We start from the raw sequence: 16,710 nt of genomic DNA on the forward strand, positions 1-16,710 counted from the left end.
GACTGAAGCGACTTAGCAGCAGTAGCAGTATTCCCTTTATATATGTATCACATCTTCTTTATCGATTCCTCTGTTAATGGACATTTAGTTTGCTCCCATGTCTAGGCTACTTTATATTGTGCTCTGCATGCATGTTTATAGCACACAGTGAAAAGCCAACTTTTATAATACAGTTTCATTCCTAACCAGCATTTTACCTGCATTATTGTGATTCTTTGATCTTATTTTTAATGTACTAATTTCTTTATGCCTTGGTTTTAAATAACCAGACTGATACTTGACATATATCTTTCCAAGGCTTAACTATAAGTATTAATTGGTTTGTAAAATGCCTTTTGAACTGTTCAGATGAGAGGTTCCACATAAATAGCAAATGTTGTTTGTGTTGTTGTTGATTTTATTATATGTGTTTTGCGTACTGGCTACTGTTTCAAGACACTGAGATGAGTATTTTGCAATTTTAAAATGATTCCTTTCAAGACAGAACATAACCAAGGCATTTAATACGTTGAAGTGATTTAGTTTCTCTATCAGAGAATATATGTGTGCTCAGTCGCTCAGTCGTTTCTGACTCTTTGCGACGCTATGGACTTTAGCCTGCCATTCTCCTGTGTCCATGGGATTCTCCAGGCAAGAATACTGGAATGGGTTGCCATTACCTACTCCAGGGAATTTTTCCAACCTAGGGATTGAACCACTTCATCGTTGACATCTCCTGCATTGGCAAGCAGGTTCTTTACCACCAGCACTACCTGGGAAGCCCAGAGAATAAGCCCTTTTAAATAATAGAACTCTGGGAAAATGTATACATATGTATATGTAACAGTTCTGATTTGATTTGTTGATATCTCTATGAAATTATCCACAAAATTCTCAAGGTTCAAGATATGCAGACAGTAGAAATAAAAACTAAAGATTTATTTCTTATGGAACTTCTGATTTTTTGTTGCTAGTAGATTGATTCTGTTATTTTTATTTTTTTAAATTTTATTTTATTTTTAAACTTTACAATATTGTATTAGTTTTGCCAAATATCGAAATGAATCAGCCACAGGTATACCCGCATTCCCCATCCTGAACCCTCCTCCCTCCTCCCTCCCCTCCCCTCCCTCTGGGTCGTCCCAGTGCACCAGCCCCAAGCATCCAGTACCGTGCATCGAACCTGGACTGGCGACTCATTTCATACATGATATTATACATGTTTCAATGCTATTCTCCCAAATCTCCCCACCCTCTCCCTCTCCCACAGAGTCCATAAGACTGATCTATACATCTGTGTCTCTTTTGCTGTCTCGCATACAGGGTTATTGTTACCATCTTTCTAAATTCCATATATATGCATTAGTATACTGTATTGGTGTTTTTCTTTCTGGCTTACTTCACTCTGTATAATAGGCTCCGGTTTCATCCATCTCATTAGAACTGATTCAAATGTATTCTTTTTAATGGCTGAGTAATACTCCATTGTGTATATGTACCACAGCTTTCTTATCCATTCATCTGCTGATGGGCATCTAGGTTGCTTCCATGTCCTGGCTATTATAAACAGTGCTGCAATGAACATTGGGGTACACATGTCTCTTTCCCTTCTGGTTTCCTCAGTGTGTATGCCCACCAGTGGGATTGCTGGATCATAAGGCAGTTCTATTTCCAGTTTTTTAAGGAATCTCCACACTGTTCTCCATAGTGGCTGTACTAGTTTGCATTCCCACCAACAGTGTAAGAGAGTTCCCTTTTCTCCACACCCTCTCCAGCACTTATTACTTGTAGACTTTTGGATTGCAGCCATTCTGACTGGTGTGAAATGGTACCTCATAGTGGTTTTGATTTGCATTTCTCTGATAATGAGTGATGTTGAGCATCTTTTCATGTGTTTGTTAGCCATCTGTATGTCTTCTTTGGAGAAATGTCTATTTAGTTCTTTGGCCCATTTTTTGATTGGGTCATTTATTTTTCTGGAGTTGAGCTGTAGGAGTTGCTTGTATATTTTTGAGATTAGTTGTTTGTCAGTTGCTTCATTTGCTATTATTTTCTCCCATTCTAAAGGCTGCCTTTTCACCTTGCTAATAGTTTCCTTTGTTGTGCAGAAGCTTTTAAGTTTAATTAGGTCCCATTTGTTTATTTTTGCTTTTATTTCCAATATTCTGGGAGGTGGGTCATAGAGGATCCTGCTGTGATGTATGTCAGAGAGTGTTTTGCCTATGTTCTCCTCTAGGAGTTTTATAGTTTCTGGTCTTACGTTTAGATCTTTAATCCATTTTGAGTTTATTTTTGTGTAAGGTGTTAGAAAGTGTTCTAGTTTCATTCTTTTACAAGTGGTTGACCAGTTTTCCCAGCACCACTTGTTAAAGAGATTGTCTTTAATCCATTGTATATTCTTGCCTCCTTTGTCAAAGATAAGGTATCCATATGTGTGTGGATTTATCTCTGGGCTTTCTATTTTGTTCCATTGATCAATATTTCTGTCTTTGTGCCAGTACCATACTGTCTTGATAACTGTGGCTTTGTAGTAGAGCCTGAAGTCAGGTAGGTTGATTCCTCCAGTTCCATTCTTCTTTCTCAAGATCACTTTGGCTATTCGAGGTTTTTTGTATTTCCATACAAATTGTGAAATTGTTTGTTCTAGCTCTGTGAAGAATACCGTTGGTAGCTTGATAGGGATTGCATTGAATCTATAAGTTGCTTTGGGTAGTATACTCATTTTCACTATATTGATTCTTCCAATCCATGAACATGGTATATTTCTCCATCTATTAGTGTCCTCTTTGATTTCTTTCACCAGTGTTTTATAGTTTTCTATATATAGGTCTTTAGTTTCTTTAGGTAGATATATTCCTAAGTATTTTATTCTTTTTGTTGCAATGGTGAATGGAATTGTTTCCTTAATTTCTCTATTTTCTCATTATTAGTGTATAGGAATGCAAGGGATTTCTGTGTGTTGATTTTATATCCGGCAACTTTACTATAATCATTGATTAGTTCTAGTAATTTTCTGGTGGAGTCTTTAGGGTTTTCTATGTAAAGGATCATGTCATCTGCAAACAGTGAGAGTTTTACTTCTTCTTTTCCAATTTGGATTCCTTTTATTTCTTTTTCTGCTCTGATTGCTGTGGTCAAAACTTCCAAAACTATGTAGAATGATTCTGTTATTTTTAACTCTTCTTTGGACCAGGGGATCTCAACCCGAAGACATTTGTCAATGTCTGACATTTTTGGTTGACAGTTTAGGGGTGCTTCTGGCCTCTAATGGGTAGAGTCCATGGCTACTGCTAAACATCCTACAATACACAGGACAGCCTCCCACCCCATAACAATGAAGTATTTAAACAAAAATGTCAATAGTGCCATGGTTGAAAAATGTATAGACTATATTCAATATAGAGCTTTTAAAGTTCAACTTCAAGCACCAGGGTTTCTCCCAGGTTTGTTGCATGTTGTTAGTTCTTAATCCCTTCTGGATCTCTTCACAGGTTGGCATCGTGGGAAGAACAGGAGCTGGAAAAAGTTCTTTCATTGCTGCCCTCTTTAGATTGTCAGAGCCTGAAGGTAGAGTTTGGATTGATAAGATCTTGATAACCGAAATTGGACTTCATGATTTAAGGAAGAAAATGTCAATCATACCTCAAGTATGTACATCAGAATATTCTCACATGTTCTTTTAATCCAGTATCTAAGTTTAATTGCTTTTAATTTGATTGATTTTAAAAAATGAATGAAACGGTTAATATTCCACCCCCTCCCCACCCCAGTAGAGCATATTTTTAACAGCAGGTATTTTCAACAGATACTTTAATCAGAAACCAGGTTTTGTTGTCTGTTCTTTTGGTTTGTATATATGTGATTTAATAACTTATCCAGATAGATTTCTAGACTCAAAACTTTGCCAGATGCCACAATCTTATCCACTGATAACACACAATTCTGAGAACAATATGATAAATGATTTAGCACTGGAACACAGGTTGTGTCTTACTGATGGAATTTTGCTATGGGAAATAAAGTTAACTTTTTAAAGATGATTATCTCAAAATGGATTAAAGATCTAAACGTAAGACCAAAAACTATAAAACTCCTAGAGGAAAACATAGGCAAAACACTCTCCCACATACATCACAGCAGGATCCTCTATGACCCACCTCCCAGAATATTGGAAATAAAAGCAAAAATAAACAAATGGGACCTAATTAAACTTAAAAGCTTCTGCACAACAAAGGAAACTATAAGCAAGGTGAAAGGACAGCCTTCAGAATGGGAGAAAATAATAGCAAATGAAGCAACTGACAACTAATCTCAAAAATATACAAGCAACTCCTACAGCTCAATTCCAGAAAAATAAATGACTCAATCTAAAAATGGGCCAAAGAACTAAATAGACATTTCTCCAAAGAAGACATACAGATGGCTAACAAACACATGAAAAGGTGCTCAACATTACTCATTATCAGAGAAATGCAAATCAAAACCACAGTGGGACACTATTTCACGCCAGTCAGAATGGCTGCTATCCAGAAGTCTACAAGCAATAAATGCTGGAGAGTATGTGGAGAAAAGGGAACCCTCCTACAATGTTGGTGGGAATGAATGCAAACTAGTACAGCCACTATGGAGAACAGTGTGGAGATTCCTTAAAAAACTGGAAATAGAAGAACTGCCTTATGACCCAGCAATCCCACTGCTGGGCATACACACTGAGGAAACCAGAATTGAAAGAGACACGTGTACCCCAATGTTCATCACAGCACTGTTTATAATAGCCAGGACTTGGAAACAACCTAGATGTCCATCAGTAGATGAATGGAAAAGAAAGCGGGGGTACATATACACAATGGAGTATTACTCAGCCATTAAAAAGAATACATTTGAATTAGTTCTAATGAGGTGGATGAAACTGGAGCCTATTATACAGAGTGAAGCAAGCCAGAAAGAAAAACACCAATACAGTATACTAACGCATATATATGGAATTTAGAAAGATGGTAACAATAACCCTGTATGCAAGACAGCAAAAGAGACACAGATGTATAGAACAGTCTTTTGGACTCTGTGAGAGAGGGAGAGGGTGGGGTCATTTGGGAGAATGGCATTGAAACATGTATAATATCATATAAGAAATGAATCACCATTCCAGGTTCAGTGCAGGATACAGGATGCTTGGGGCTGGTACACTGGGATGACCCAGAGGTATGATATGGGGAGGGATTGGGAGGGGGGTTCAGGATGGGGAACATGTGTATACCCATGGCGGATTCATGTTGATGTAGGTCAAAACCAATACAATATTGTAATTAGCCTCCAATTAAAATAAATTTAAATTAAAAATAAATAAATAAAGGTGATTATCTCCCTGCAGGGCTTTTTGTGAAACTGTGGGGCTTTAAGAATTACAGAGTGTGTGGATGCTTTGGGGAGACTTTAATAAATGAATGATTAATAAAAGATTTTAATGAGGCAAGCAAATCATTTCAGCATTCTTGCATTGAGAACCCAATGAACAGTATGAAAAGGCAAAAAGATATGACACTGAAAGATGAACCCCTCAGGTCAGTAGATTTCCAATATGCTACTGCAGAAGAGTGGAAGAATAGCTCCAGAAGGAATAAAGAGGCTGAACCAAAGTGGAAGCAACACCCAGTTGTGGATGTGTCTGGTGGTAAAAGTAAAGTCTGATGCTGTAAAGAACAGTATTGCATAGGAACCTGGAATGTTAGGTTCATGAATCAAGGTAAATTGGAAGTGGTCAAACAGGAGATGGCAAGAGTGAACATCAACATTTTAGAAATCAGTGAACTAAAATGGATGGGAATAGGTGAATTTAATTCAGATGAACATTATATCTACTGCTGTGGGCAAGAATCTCTTAGAAGACATGGAGTAGCCTTCATAATCAACAGAAGAGTCTGAAATGCAGTACTTGGTTGCAATCTCAAAAATGACAGAATGTTCTTGGTTTGTTTCCAAGGCAAACCATTCTACATCACAGTAATCCAAGTCTATGCCCTAATCACTAATGCTGAAGAAGGTGAAGCTGAATGGTTCTATGAAGACCTACAAGACTTTCTAGAACTAACACCAAAAAAAAAAAAAAAAAAAAGTCCTTTTCATCAAAATCATTGCAGATGGTGGCTGCAGCCATGAAATTAAAAGACACTTGCTCCTTGGAAGAAAAACTATGACAAACCGAGACAGCATATTAAAAAGCAGAGACATCACTTTGCTGACAAAGGTCTGTATAGACAAAGTTATGGTTTTTCTAGTAGTCATGCACAGATATGAGAGTTGAACCGTAAAGAAGGATGAGTACTGAAGATTTGATGCTTTCAAACTGTGGTGCTGGAGAAGATGCTTGAGAGTCTCTTCAACAACAAGATCAAGCCAATCAATCTTAAAGGAAATCAACTCTGAATATTCATTGGAAGGACCAATGCCAAAATTGAAGCACCAATACTTTGGCCATTTGATATGAAGAACTGACTCTTTAGAAAAGACTTTGATGCTGGGAAAGATTGCAGGAAGGAGGAAAAGGGGTGACAGAGGATGAGATGGTTGGATGGCATCATTGACCCAGTGGACATGAGTTTGAGCAAACTCTGGGAGATAGTGAAGATAGTGAAAGCCTGGCGTGCTGCAGTCTATGGGATCGCAAAGAGTCAGACACAACTTAGTGACTGAACAACAACAGCAACAAGCAGGCAAGCAGTAAAGAATAGTGAAGAAGAATATGGGATATGGTATTCCATCTCTGTGCACCTCAATTTTCTCTCCCTTACAAGGCAGCTAACAAGTACCAACTCCTTGAACTATTGTGAGGACTTAATAGGTCTGTGTATGGAATGCTTCATATAAAACCAGTATCTGGCTGCTGTGATCATGGAAAGTTGAATTGACCATTTCTTCTTGGTCTCTGATTCTGTTTTCCTTTGTTCTGCTTCTTAAAGAAGTATAATTTTGAGGAAATATCTTGGCGATTCTCTAGAATGTAACAAAAGTAAATAAGTATAGATCAAAACAGGACGATATTTCTAGTGCTATGTCCTTCACTTGAACAGTATCAGTTTAGAAACAAGTTTATTTACTTATGTGTCATGGACTAATAAATGTCAGAAGATACTAAAAATCTTAGCCCTCCCCAGCCAAGAGTCCTTTCTCTTCACAACATCTTGCTGACTACAGAGATGGAGAAAGTCTGTTGACTTGATTACTTAAAGTTACTTGTCTGAGTGCAAAAAGCTTATATCCCCCTTCCCCAAAGGAGTAGGAAGCAGTGATGCTTGTACCTCAACACCCTGATTTAGGGAACCTAGGAAGCTGAGAGGAGATTCTGCAGAGGGGGAGCCCAAGGCTGTTTCTTTGAGTTGTCCCGCTCAGGTGAGCCAGGCCCACACCATCTTCCCTGGCTCCCTGCTCCCTGTGATCCTGGGAGCAGCAGTGAGCTTCTGGGATCATCTCTCTCTCTCTCTCTCTCTCTCTCTCTGTCTCTCTCCCCTCTAGGCTCATCCCTATCACTGTTGACCTTACCATGAGCAAGTCAGAATGGGGGGAGATGTGATAGCACCAAGGGCCTGCATAGGAGCTAGAGGCAGGGAAATGGTGTCAATAGAGCATCAATCCTGGAGTCATGGGGGGTAGCCGGAAGGTTTCAGAAACAAATACTATATTCTTAAGAAAGTACTCCTCAATTTGTGTTCAAAATTTCAGGAATAAGTAAAAACTGAAAGCACTTCCTAGATACTTTCCTTAAACAAAAGGGGGCTGAAGTGTATGCATCCTTTATGCTCATGATGTGAAGTAGTTATGTTCCCCAGAAAGAACACCGTGGAGTGATTACATTCAAGTAGTAGCTGCTTATCTAAAAGAACCTAAAAAATGGATTTCAAAACTTCTTTGGATGACACTGCACCTAGAGACCCTTATGCTGTTGGCACAAAGAAAAAATTTTTTTAATTTTAATTTTAATTTTTTTACTTTATAATATTGTATTGGTTTTGCCATACATGGAAGCAACCTAGATGTCCATCAGCAGATGAATGGATAAGAAAGCTGGGGTACATATACACAATGGATTATTACTCAGCCATTAAAAAGAATATATTTGAATTAGTTCTAATGAGGTGGAAGAAAATGTTTTCAGTTGAAGAGAGATTCCTTGCAAATTGAGTGTTTATGATTACAGACCAAGGGTTGGCACAGATCAGCACAGATCTGTTTATTATTAAACATTCATTTTTATATGTTATAGATTTTTGAAATATCAAGGCAAAAGTTAGGTATTTTTTTTTAATAGCCCACTCTGCTCTTTTGATATTTCTATTTCCTGAGTTTTCTCCAGTAGGTTAAAAGAGGTAAATCAGAGCTGTCTCTCTCTAAGACATCCCAAATTACTTGGCTTTCTTTCCCCTTTTTTCCTCATTGAGAACAAAACTCAGAACATGTGGATGTTCTATTACTAGACTCTAGACCAATGCAGTCAGAAGTCTTTGTTAAATCCCTTTGAACTGCTCCCTGGAGCTACCAAAAGAGAACTTTACAGGACTTATATTCATTTCTTTTGCTGGCAAACAATACTCTTTCTTCTGAATATGGATGATGATCAGTTCATTTAGAACTGCAGTTAAGTTCTACTGCAGATGTTTATTCTAGCTGCTGCTAAGTCTCTTCAGTTGTGTCTGACTCTTTGTGACCCCATGGACTGTAGTCTGCCAGGCTCCTCTGCCCATGGGATTCTCCAGGCAAGAATACTGGAGTGCCATTTCCTCCTCCAAGGGATCTTCCTGAGCCAGGGATTAAATTTGTTTAGAGGCTACAGGATTACAAAAAAAAAAAAAAAGAAGAAGAAGCAAACTAAGATTTTAAAACAACTCTGGGTCCTTATTCTTGAAACAGGGAGATGAGCTGCACCTTAAAGGTTCTCAGATTAGAAATGAGGACAGAGCTTTTAGGACTCAAGGGAGCAGCAGCTATAGTTACGCTTCATAAACATTAGTGGAGGGCAGTTTCCTGGTTTGGGACTGAAATCATTAAAACTGTTGTTCCGTATCTGCCCCATTTGTAACCACTTGTATGATTTTTGTCTGGGTCCCAGGCTGTTTTAAGCATCAGATTAGTGGGCAGGGCTTCTTTGTAAGATAATGAGAGTCTTATCTTCCAGGAGCATATAAAAAGGTCCAGTAAGACTGAGGTTTTCAGGCTTGCAGTTGTGTTGAGGGATTATCAATTTGCTACACTAAATGCTCTGATTCAGAGTGGCCATTTTTGTGTCACATGTCTAATATGAACTGACAGTAGTAAGAAGGGAAAAATTACTACTAAATATGGTATGAAGAGTTACATTTAAAAACTATCAACTTTATACCATGATGAAAAACAGGTTTGAAGCTAGTACTCCATTTAAAACGCTATATTGATGAAGAGCATTTGTTTCCCTGATTCTGCTGTGCCAGCTAACTCTTATTGTTGTTGTTCAGTTGTTATGTGCAACACTTTGCAACGTCATGGACTGTAGCACACCAGGCTCCTTTAACTGTTTAATTCTTATTAAATGAGACTTAATTGTGTACCTTCAGAAAGAATATACTTAGGCCAACAAATTTAGTGTATATATAAGCATTTTTTATGTTCTACTGTAAATCTCTACACTGAAGTGTTCTGCCTGTACACATCTTTATAATGATTATTTATAAGTTTATTTACTTCATTGCCTAGAGGTACTGTGGTACCTGATACTGTAATAATAATATCTGTTTTTATTACTTTGATCCTTATCTGCCCTTGCATATGTGTCTCCTGTGAGCACTTTTACAGTCAGTTCCACAATTCATGTTTTAATAGATAATTCTTTTTATTCAATAAGCTTTGATGAAAATTTTACTGATTTTGAGATATATATTTGGCATGTAGAACAAAGGGAAATACTCTTATTTACTAAACTCTGTTCTTCCATATACTACAGCTAAATGAGCATGCATAATCTCCCCAAATAGCCTTTTAAACTGGCAGTATAGATGTAAGTGGGTGCCCATATTGCAATGGGAAATGCTTAAATTTAATTTTTAGTTTTAGTTGCTCAGTCTCAGCAAGGAGAGATAAGAAAGCCTTCCTCACTGATCAGTGCAAAGAAATAGAGGAAAACAATAGAATGGGAAAGACTAGAGATCTCTTCAAGAAAATTAGAGATACTGAGGGAACATTTCATGCAAAGATGGGCACAATAAAGGACAGAAATGGTAGGGACCTAACAGAAGCAGAAGATATTAAGAAGAGGTGGCAAGAATACACAGAAGAACTATACAAAAAAGATCTTCATGACACAAATAATCACAATGGTGTGATATCCCACCTAGAGCCAGACATCATGGTGTGAAGTTAAGTGGACCTTAGGAAGCATCATTATGAACGAAGTTAGTGGAGGTGATGGATGGAATTCCAGTTGAGCTATTTCAAATCCTAAAAGATGATGCTGTTAGAGTGCTGCACTCAATATGCCAGCAAATTTGGAAAACTCAGCAGTGGCCACAGGACTGGAAAAGGTCAGTTTTCATTCAAATTCAAAGAAAGGCAATGACAAAGAATGTTCATACTACTGCACAATTGCACTCATCTCACATGCTAGCAAAGTAATGCTCAAAATTCTCCAAGTCAGGCTTTGACAGTAAGTAAACTGTGAAATTATAGATGTTCAAGCTGGATTTAGAAAAGGCAGAGGAACCAGAGATCAAATGCCAGCATCTGTTGGATCATTGAAAAAGCAAAAGAGTTCCAGAAAAACATCTGCTTTATTGACTATGCCAAAACCTTTCATTGTGTGGATCACAACAAACTCTGGAAAATTCTTAAAGAAATGGGAATACCAGACCACCTTACTAGCCTCCAGAGAAATCTGTATGCAGGTCAGGAAGCAACAGTTAGAACTGGACATGGAACAACAGATTGGTTCCAAATCAGGAAAGGAGTATGTCAAGGTTATATATTGTCACCCTGCTTATTTAACTTATATGCAGAGTATATCATGAAAAATGCTGGGCTGGATGAAGCACAAGCTGGAAAGAAGATTGCCAGGAGAAATATCAATAACCTCAGATATGCAGATGACACCACCCTTAGGGCAGAAAGCAAAGAAGAGCTAAAGCAGCCCTTGATGAAAGTGAAAAAGGAGAGTGAAAAAGTTGGCTTAAAATTCAACATTCAGAAAACTAAGATCATGACATCTGATCCTATCACTTCATGACAAATAGATGGGGAAACAATGGAAACAGTGAGAGACTTTATTTTTGGGGCTCCAGAATCACTGCAGATGGTGATTACAGCCATGAAACTAAAAGACACTTTCTCCTTGAAAGAAAAGCTATGACCAACCTAGACAGCATATTAAAAAGCAGAGACATGACTTTGCCAACAAAGGTCTGTCTAGTCAAAGCTATGGTTTTTCCAGTGATTATGTATAGATGTGAAAGTTGGAGTATAAAGAAATCTGAACATAGAAGAATTGATGCTTTTAAACTGTGGTGTTGTAGATGACTCTTGAGAGTCCCTTGGACTGCAAGGACATCAAACCAGTCCATCCTAAAGGAAATCAGTCCTGGATATTCATTGGAAAGAAGCTGGAACTCCAATACTTTGGCCACCTGATGTGAAGAGTTGACTTATTTGAAAAGACCCTGATGCTGGGAAAGATTGAAGGCAGGAAGAGAAGGGGATGACAGAGGATGAGATGGTTGGATTGCATCACTGACTCGATGGACATGAGTTTGAGTAAGCTCTGGTAGTTGGTGAAGGACAGGGAAGCCTGGTGTTTTGCAGCAGTCCATGAGGTCACAAAGAGTTGGACATGACTGAGTGATTGAACTGAATTGAAGTGATTTGCAACCTTACTATTAATGATTGTAGTAAATTTTGCTTTTTTTTTTTTGCATTTTAAATATGTTCTCTAAAAATTGGAATGAAATGAAAAGAGATTGCAGTAATAACATTCTATATTTTGTTGTATTTAGGACCCTATTGTGTTCACTGGAACAATGAGGAAAAATCTGGATCCCTTTAATAAGCATACAGATGAGGAACTATGGAATGTCTTAGAAGAGGTAATTTATTAAATATGATAAACTTGTTAGCATCAATATCTCATGTGTGTACATTTAAAAGCATTGTAGGTAATTAAGTGAGCTTAACAGTTTAATTGACTTCATTTACCTCCTAGAAGAACATTGATGACATGGATGTACTTAAAATATGTTTATGATGCAACAAGTAAATACGAAAACCAACAGTATAATTCATCATTTCCATTTTACCTTTTTCCCTAGAACCCAAAGCAATTAGATACATTACATTTCTTGCCCTTCTGTTCAGTTCAGTTCAGTTGCTCAGTCGTGTCTGACTCTTTGCAACCCCATGAATCACAGGAGGTCAGGCCTCCCTGTCCATCACCAACTCCTGGAGTTCACTCAAACTCATGTCCATTGAATCAGTGATGCCATCCAGCCATCTCATCCTCTGTCGTCCCCTTCTCCTCCTGCCCCCAATCCCTCCCAGCATCAGGGTCTTTTCAAATGAGTCAACTCTTCGCATGAGGTGGCCAAAGTATTGGAGTTTCAGCTTCAACATCAGTCCTTCCAATGAACACTCAGGACTGATCTCCTTTAGGATGGACTGGTTGGATCTCCTTGCAGTCCAAGGGACTCTCAGGAGTCTTCCCCAACACCACAGTTCAAAAGCATCAATTCTTCGGCACTCAGCTTTCTTCACAGTCCAACTCTCACATCCATACATGACCATTGGAAAAACCATAGCCTTGACTAGATGGATTTTTGTTGGCAAAGTAATATCTCTGCTTTTGAATATGCTATCTAGGTTGGTCATAACTTTCCTTCCAAGGAGTAAGCGTCTTTTAATTTCATGGCTGCAGTCACCATCTGCAGTGATTTTGGAGCCCCAAAAAACAAAGTCTGACACTGTTTCCACTGTTTTCCCATCTATTTCCCATGAAGTGTTGGGGCCAGATGCCATGATCTTAGTTTTCTGAATGTTGAGCTTTAAGCCAACTTTTTCACTTTCCTCTTTTTTGCCCTTAGTAGAACACTAAACCAGGTGGTAAAATTATGTGTTCAAATTCTCCTAGTGACCTAGTGAATTAATTACCTTAATTTGCAACATTTATTTTTATTCCTTTGATCTTAGGAAATATCTACTATATGGCAATATCAGTTGTTTTTCATTGTTAACAGAAAGATAAATGAGATCATGCGAGTAACATGGTATGAAATTTCATAAGAAAGAGTTTATCAAAGGTATATTATACATTTGAAAAGTGATAATTATTTGTTAGCAGCTGCATCATTCAATGCTGCAGAGCATATGCTGGTCACAGAACTCTGGAGCTTTTGCTGAGGCTTTGTACTAAGTTCATTTCTAGAGGATTTTCTATTATTTATGTCATATTTCTCTTTGGCCCACTACTTTGGATCTCCTCGGTCTTGCATGAAAAGGGTTTTGACTGTTAAGGTGCTCTTTTTTTTTTTTTAATGTTAATTATTTTTGTGGATTTTCCCTAATTTTGCAAATTTATTCTAAGGTACTGATGGCAGAAACTCTACCTATACTTCTAAATAATAGGCAGACTTCTAGGCTCTTATAGAAAATACCTAGCCAGGTCTTTTACCTTGAAAAAGTATGTGTTGCACAAATAGGCAGTGAATATTTACTTTCTCTTATTTTAGAGAATTGTATCTTATTTTTTATTTTTTTGTCAAAAATACCAGAAAGCAATTGCTCACATTGTTGTTTTGCATCAGTGTTTTTATCTTTTGGTGTCACTCTTCCAGGGATAGCACTGAGATGTGTAGTTCATAAAGGGCCTTTGACTATGAGTCAACAGATTTGGAGGTCTGAGAATTTCCTGCCAGTAATTCTGGTTTCTGAAGGTTGTCAGCACTGGGTCTTTACACACCCACCCTGCTTTCCAGCGATTGTGGTAATTTTATTTTCCTAAATCAGGCTGTTACTTCACCTTATCCTAATTGGAAAACAGTGGGCCTCTGATTCATTTAAGTTTTTAAGTCTTTCTACAGTGAAATTCTAGAAGAAAAGAGGTGGGGAGAACAATAAACCTCTAAGTGTAAATAAAGGTAGGATGATAGACTGTTCTCGTGGTCATAGGATGCATTTACTGGTGAAATTGGGACACTGGTATATCCCTGTTTATTTCTGAGCTTGCGATCTCTCTTCAGAGATTATCAGAAAAATTACTTAAAAAATTTTTTTTAATTAATTTTATTTTATTTTTAAACTTTACATAATTGTATTAGTTTTGCCAAATATCAAAATGAATCCACCACAGGTATACATGTGTTCCCCATCCTGAACCCTCCTCCCTCCTCCCTCCCCATACCATCCCTCTGGGTCGTCCCAGTGCACTAGCCCCAAGCATCCAGTATCGTGCATTGAACCTGGACTGGCATCTCGTTTCATACATGATATTTTACATGTTTCAATGCCATTCTCCCAAATCTTCCCACCCTCTCCCTCTCCCACAAAGTCCATAAGACTGTTCTATACGTCAGTGTCTCTTTTGCTGTCTCATATACAGGGTTATCGTTACCATCTTTCTAAATTCCATATATATGCGTTAGTATACTGTATTGGTGTTTTTCCTTCTGGCTTACTTCACTCTGTATAATAGGCTCCAGTTTCATCCACCTCATTAGAACTGATTCAAATGTATTCTTTTTAATGGCTGAGTAATACTCCATTGTGTATATGTACCACTGCTTTCTTATCCATTCATCTGCTGATGGACATCTAGGTTGCTTCCATGTCCTGGCTATTATAAACAGTGCTGCGATGAACATTGGGGTACACGTGTCTCTTTCCCTTCTGGTTTCCTCAGTGTGTATGCCCACCAGTGGGATTGCTGGATCATAAGGCAGTTCTATTTCCAGTTTTTTAAGGAATCTCCACACTGTTCTCCATAGTGGCTGTACTAGTTTGCATTCCCACCAACAGTGTAAGAGAGTTCCCTTTTCTCCACACCCTCTCCAGCACTTATTACTTGTAGACTTTTGGATTGCAGCCATTCTGACTGGTGTGAAATGGTACCTCATAGTGGTTTTGATTTGCATTTCTCTGATAATGAGTGATGTTGAGCATCTTTTCATGTGTTTGTTAGCCATCTGTATGTCTTCTTTGGAGAAATGTCTATTTAGATCTTTGGCCCATTTTTTGATTGGGTCATTTATTTTTCTGGAGTTGAGCTGTAGGAGTTGCTTGTATATTTTTGAGATTAGTTGTTTGTCAGTTGCTTCATTTGCTATTATTTTCTCCCATTCTGAAGGCTGTCTTTTCACCTTGCTAATAGTTTCCTTTGATGTGCAGAAGCTTTTAAGTTTAATTAGGTCCCATTTGTTTATTTTTGCTTTTATTTCCAATATTCTGGGAGGTGGGTCATAGAGGATCCTGCTGTGATGTATGTCAGAGAGTGTTTTGCCTATGTTCTCCTCTAGGAGTTTTATAGTTTCTGGTCTTACATTGAGATCTTTAATCCATTTTGAGTTTATTTTTGTATATGGTGTTAGAAAGTGTTCTAGTTTCATTCTTTTACAAGTGGTTGACCAGATTTCCCAGCACCACTTGTTAAAGAGATTGTCTTTAATCCATTGTATATTCTTGCCTCCTTTGTCAAAGATAAGGTGTCCATATGTGCGTGGATTTATCTCTGGGCTTTCTATTTTGTTCCATTGATCTATATTTCTGTCTTTGTGCCAGTACCATACTGTCTTGATAACTGTGGCTTTGTAGTAGAGCCTGAAGTCAGGTAGGTTGATTCCTCCAGTTCCATTTTTCTTTCTCAAGATCGCTTTGGCTATTCGAGGTTTTTTGTATTTCCATACAAATTGTGAAATTATTTGTTCTAGCTCTGTGAAGAATACTGTTGGTAGCTTGATAGGGATTGCATTGAATCTATAAGTTGCTTTGGGTAGTATACTCATTTTCACTATATTGATTCTTCCAATCCATGAACATGGTATATTTCTCCATCTATTAGTGTCCTCTTTGATTTCTTTCACCAGTGTTTTATAGTTTTCTATATAGGTCTTTAGTTTCTTTAGGTAGATGTATTCCTAAGTATTTTATTCTTTTCATTGCAATGGTGAATGGAATTGTTTCTATTCCATGGACAGAAAAGAAATGCTAGTTGGAGACAAATCCTGTTAAAAACTCTCTTAGAACTTGGCCCTAACTTGTTAATTCACCTGAAGGAGCTAAAATTAAAATTTAGTAGTCTCTCAATTCTAAAATGATGAGTGGTACATGATACTAAGATCTACATTTATTTAGACTACATTTGGAACTTTCCATAAACAGAAATAAATATGAGTTTATGCACAAAGTAAAGTGTGTGGTTTCTGTTATTGCTTCTGAAATTAACCCTATTATTTTAGTGATATATCTTAAAGTGAGAAATCACCCCATCATTGTGTTCCTCTGGGAATTATTTCTTTATGTCCTTTGTATATATTGTTTACCGATCTTCACTGGAAAACATGTAAATCTCATAAAGAAATCATTCCTAGAGGAACACAATGATGGGATGATTTCTCAGTCTAAGCAATGAGGTCAGTTTTTAGGTGGATTAAAAACCCCAGTCATTGCTTTATAAATAAAGCCAAAGTGAAAATGTCAATCAAAACTAATACAGTTGACCTGAGAGTAAGAGGGCAC

The 16,710-nt window shown here is 37.6% G+C and overlaps 1 protein-coding gene across 1 annotated transcript in view; it reads left to right on the forward strand.

Moving 5' to 3' along the window:
• LOC133258057 (ATP-binding cassette sub-family C member 4-like) overlaps nucleotides 1–16,710 on the forward strand; it is a 395,899-nt gene that overhangs the window by 316,140 nt on the left and 63,049 nt on the right. The window contains exons 28-29 of the mRNA XM_061434396.1: nucleotides 3,471–3,626; nucleotides 11,985–12,074. Of these exons, the coding sequence (XP_061290380.1) occupies nucleotides 3,471–3,626; nucleotides 11,985–12,074 (246 nt within the window). The remainder of the gene's footprint in view (nucleotides 1–3,470; nucleotides 3,627–11,984; nucleotides 12,075–16,710) is intronic.

Source organism: Bos javanicus, chromosome 12 (assembly GCF_032452875.1).
Source record: "Bos javanicus breed banteng chromosome 12, ARS-OSU_banteng_1.0, whole genome shotgun sequence".
Lineage (NCBI taxonomy): Eukaryota > Metazoa > Chordata > Mammalia > Artiodactyla > Bovidae > Bos > Bos javanicus.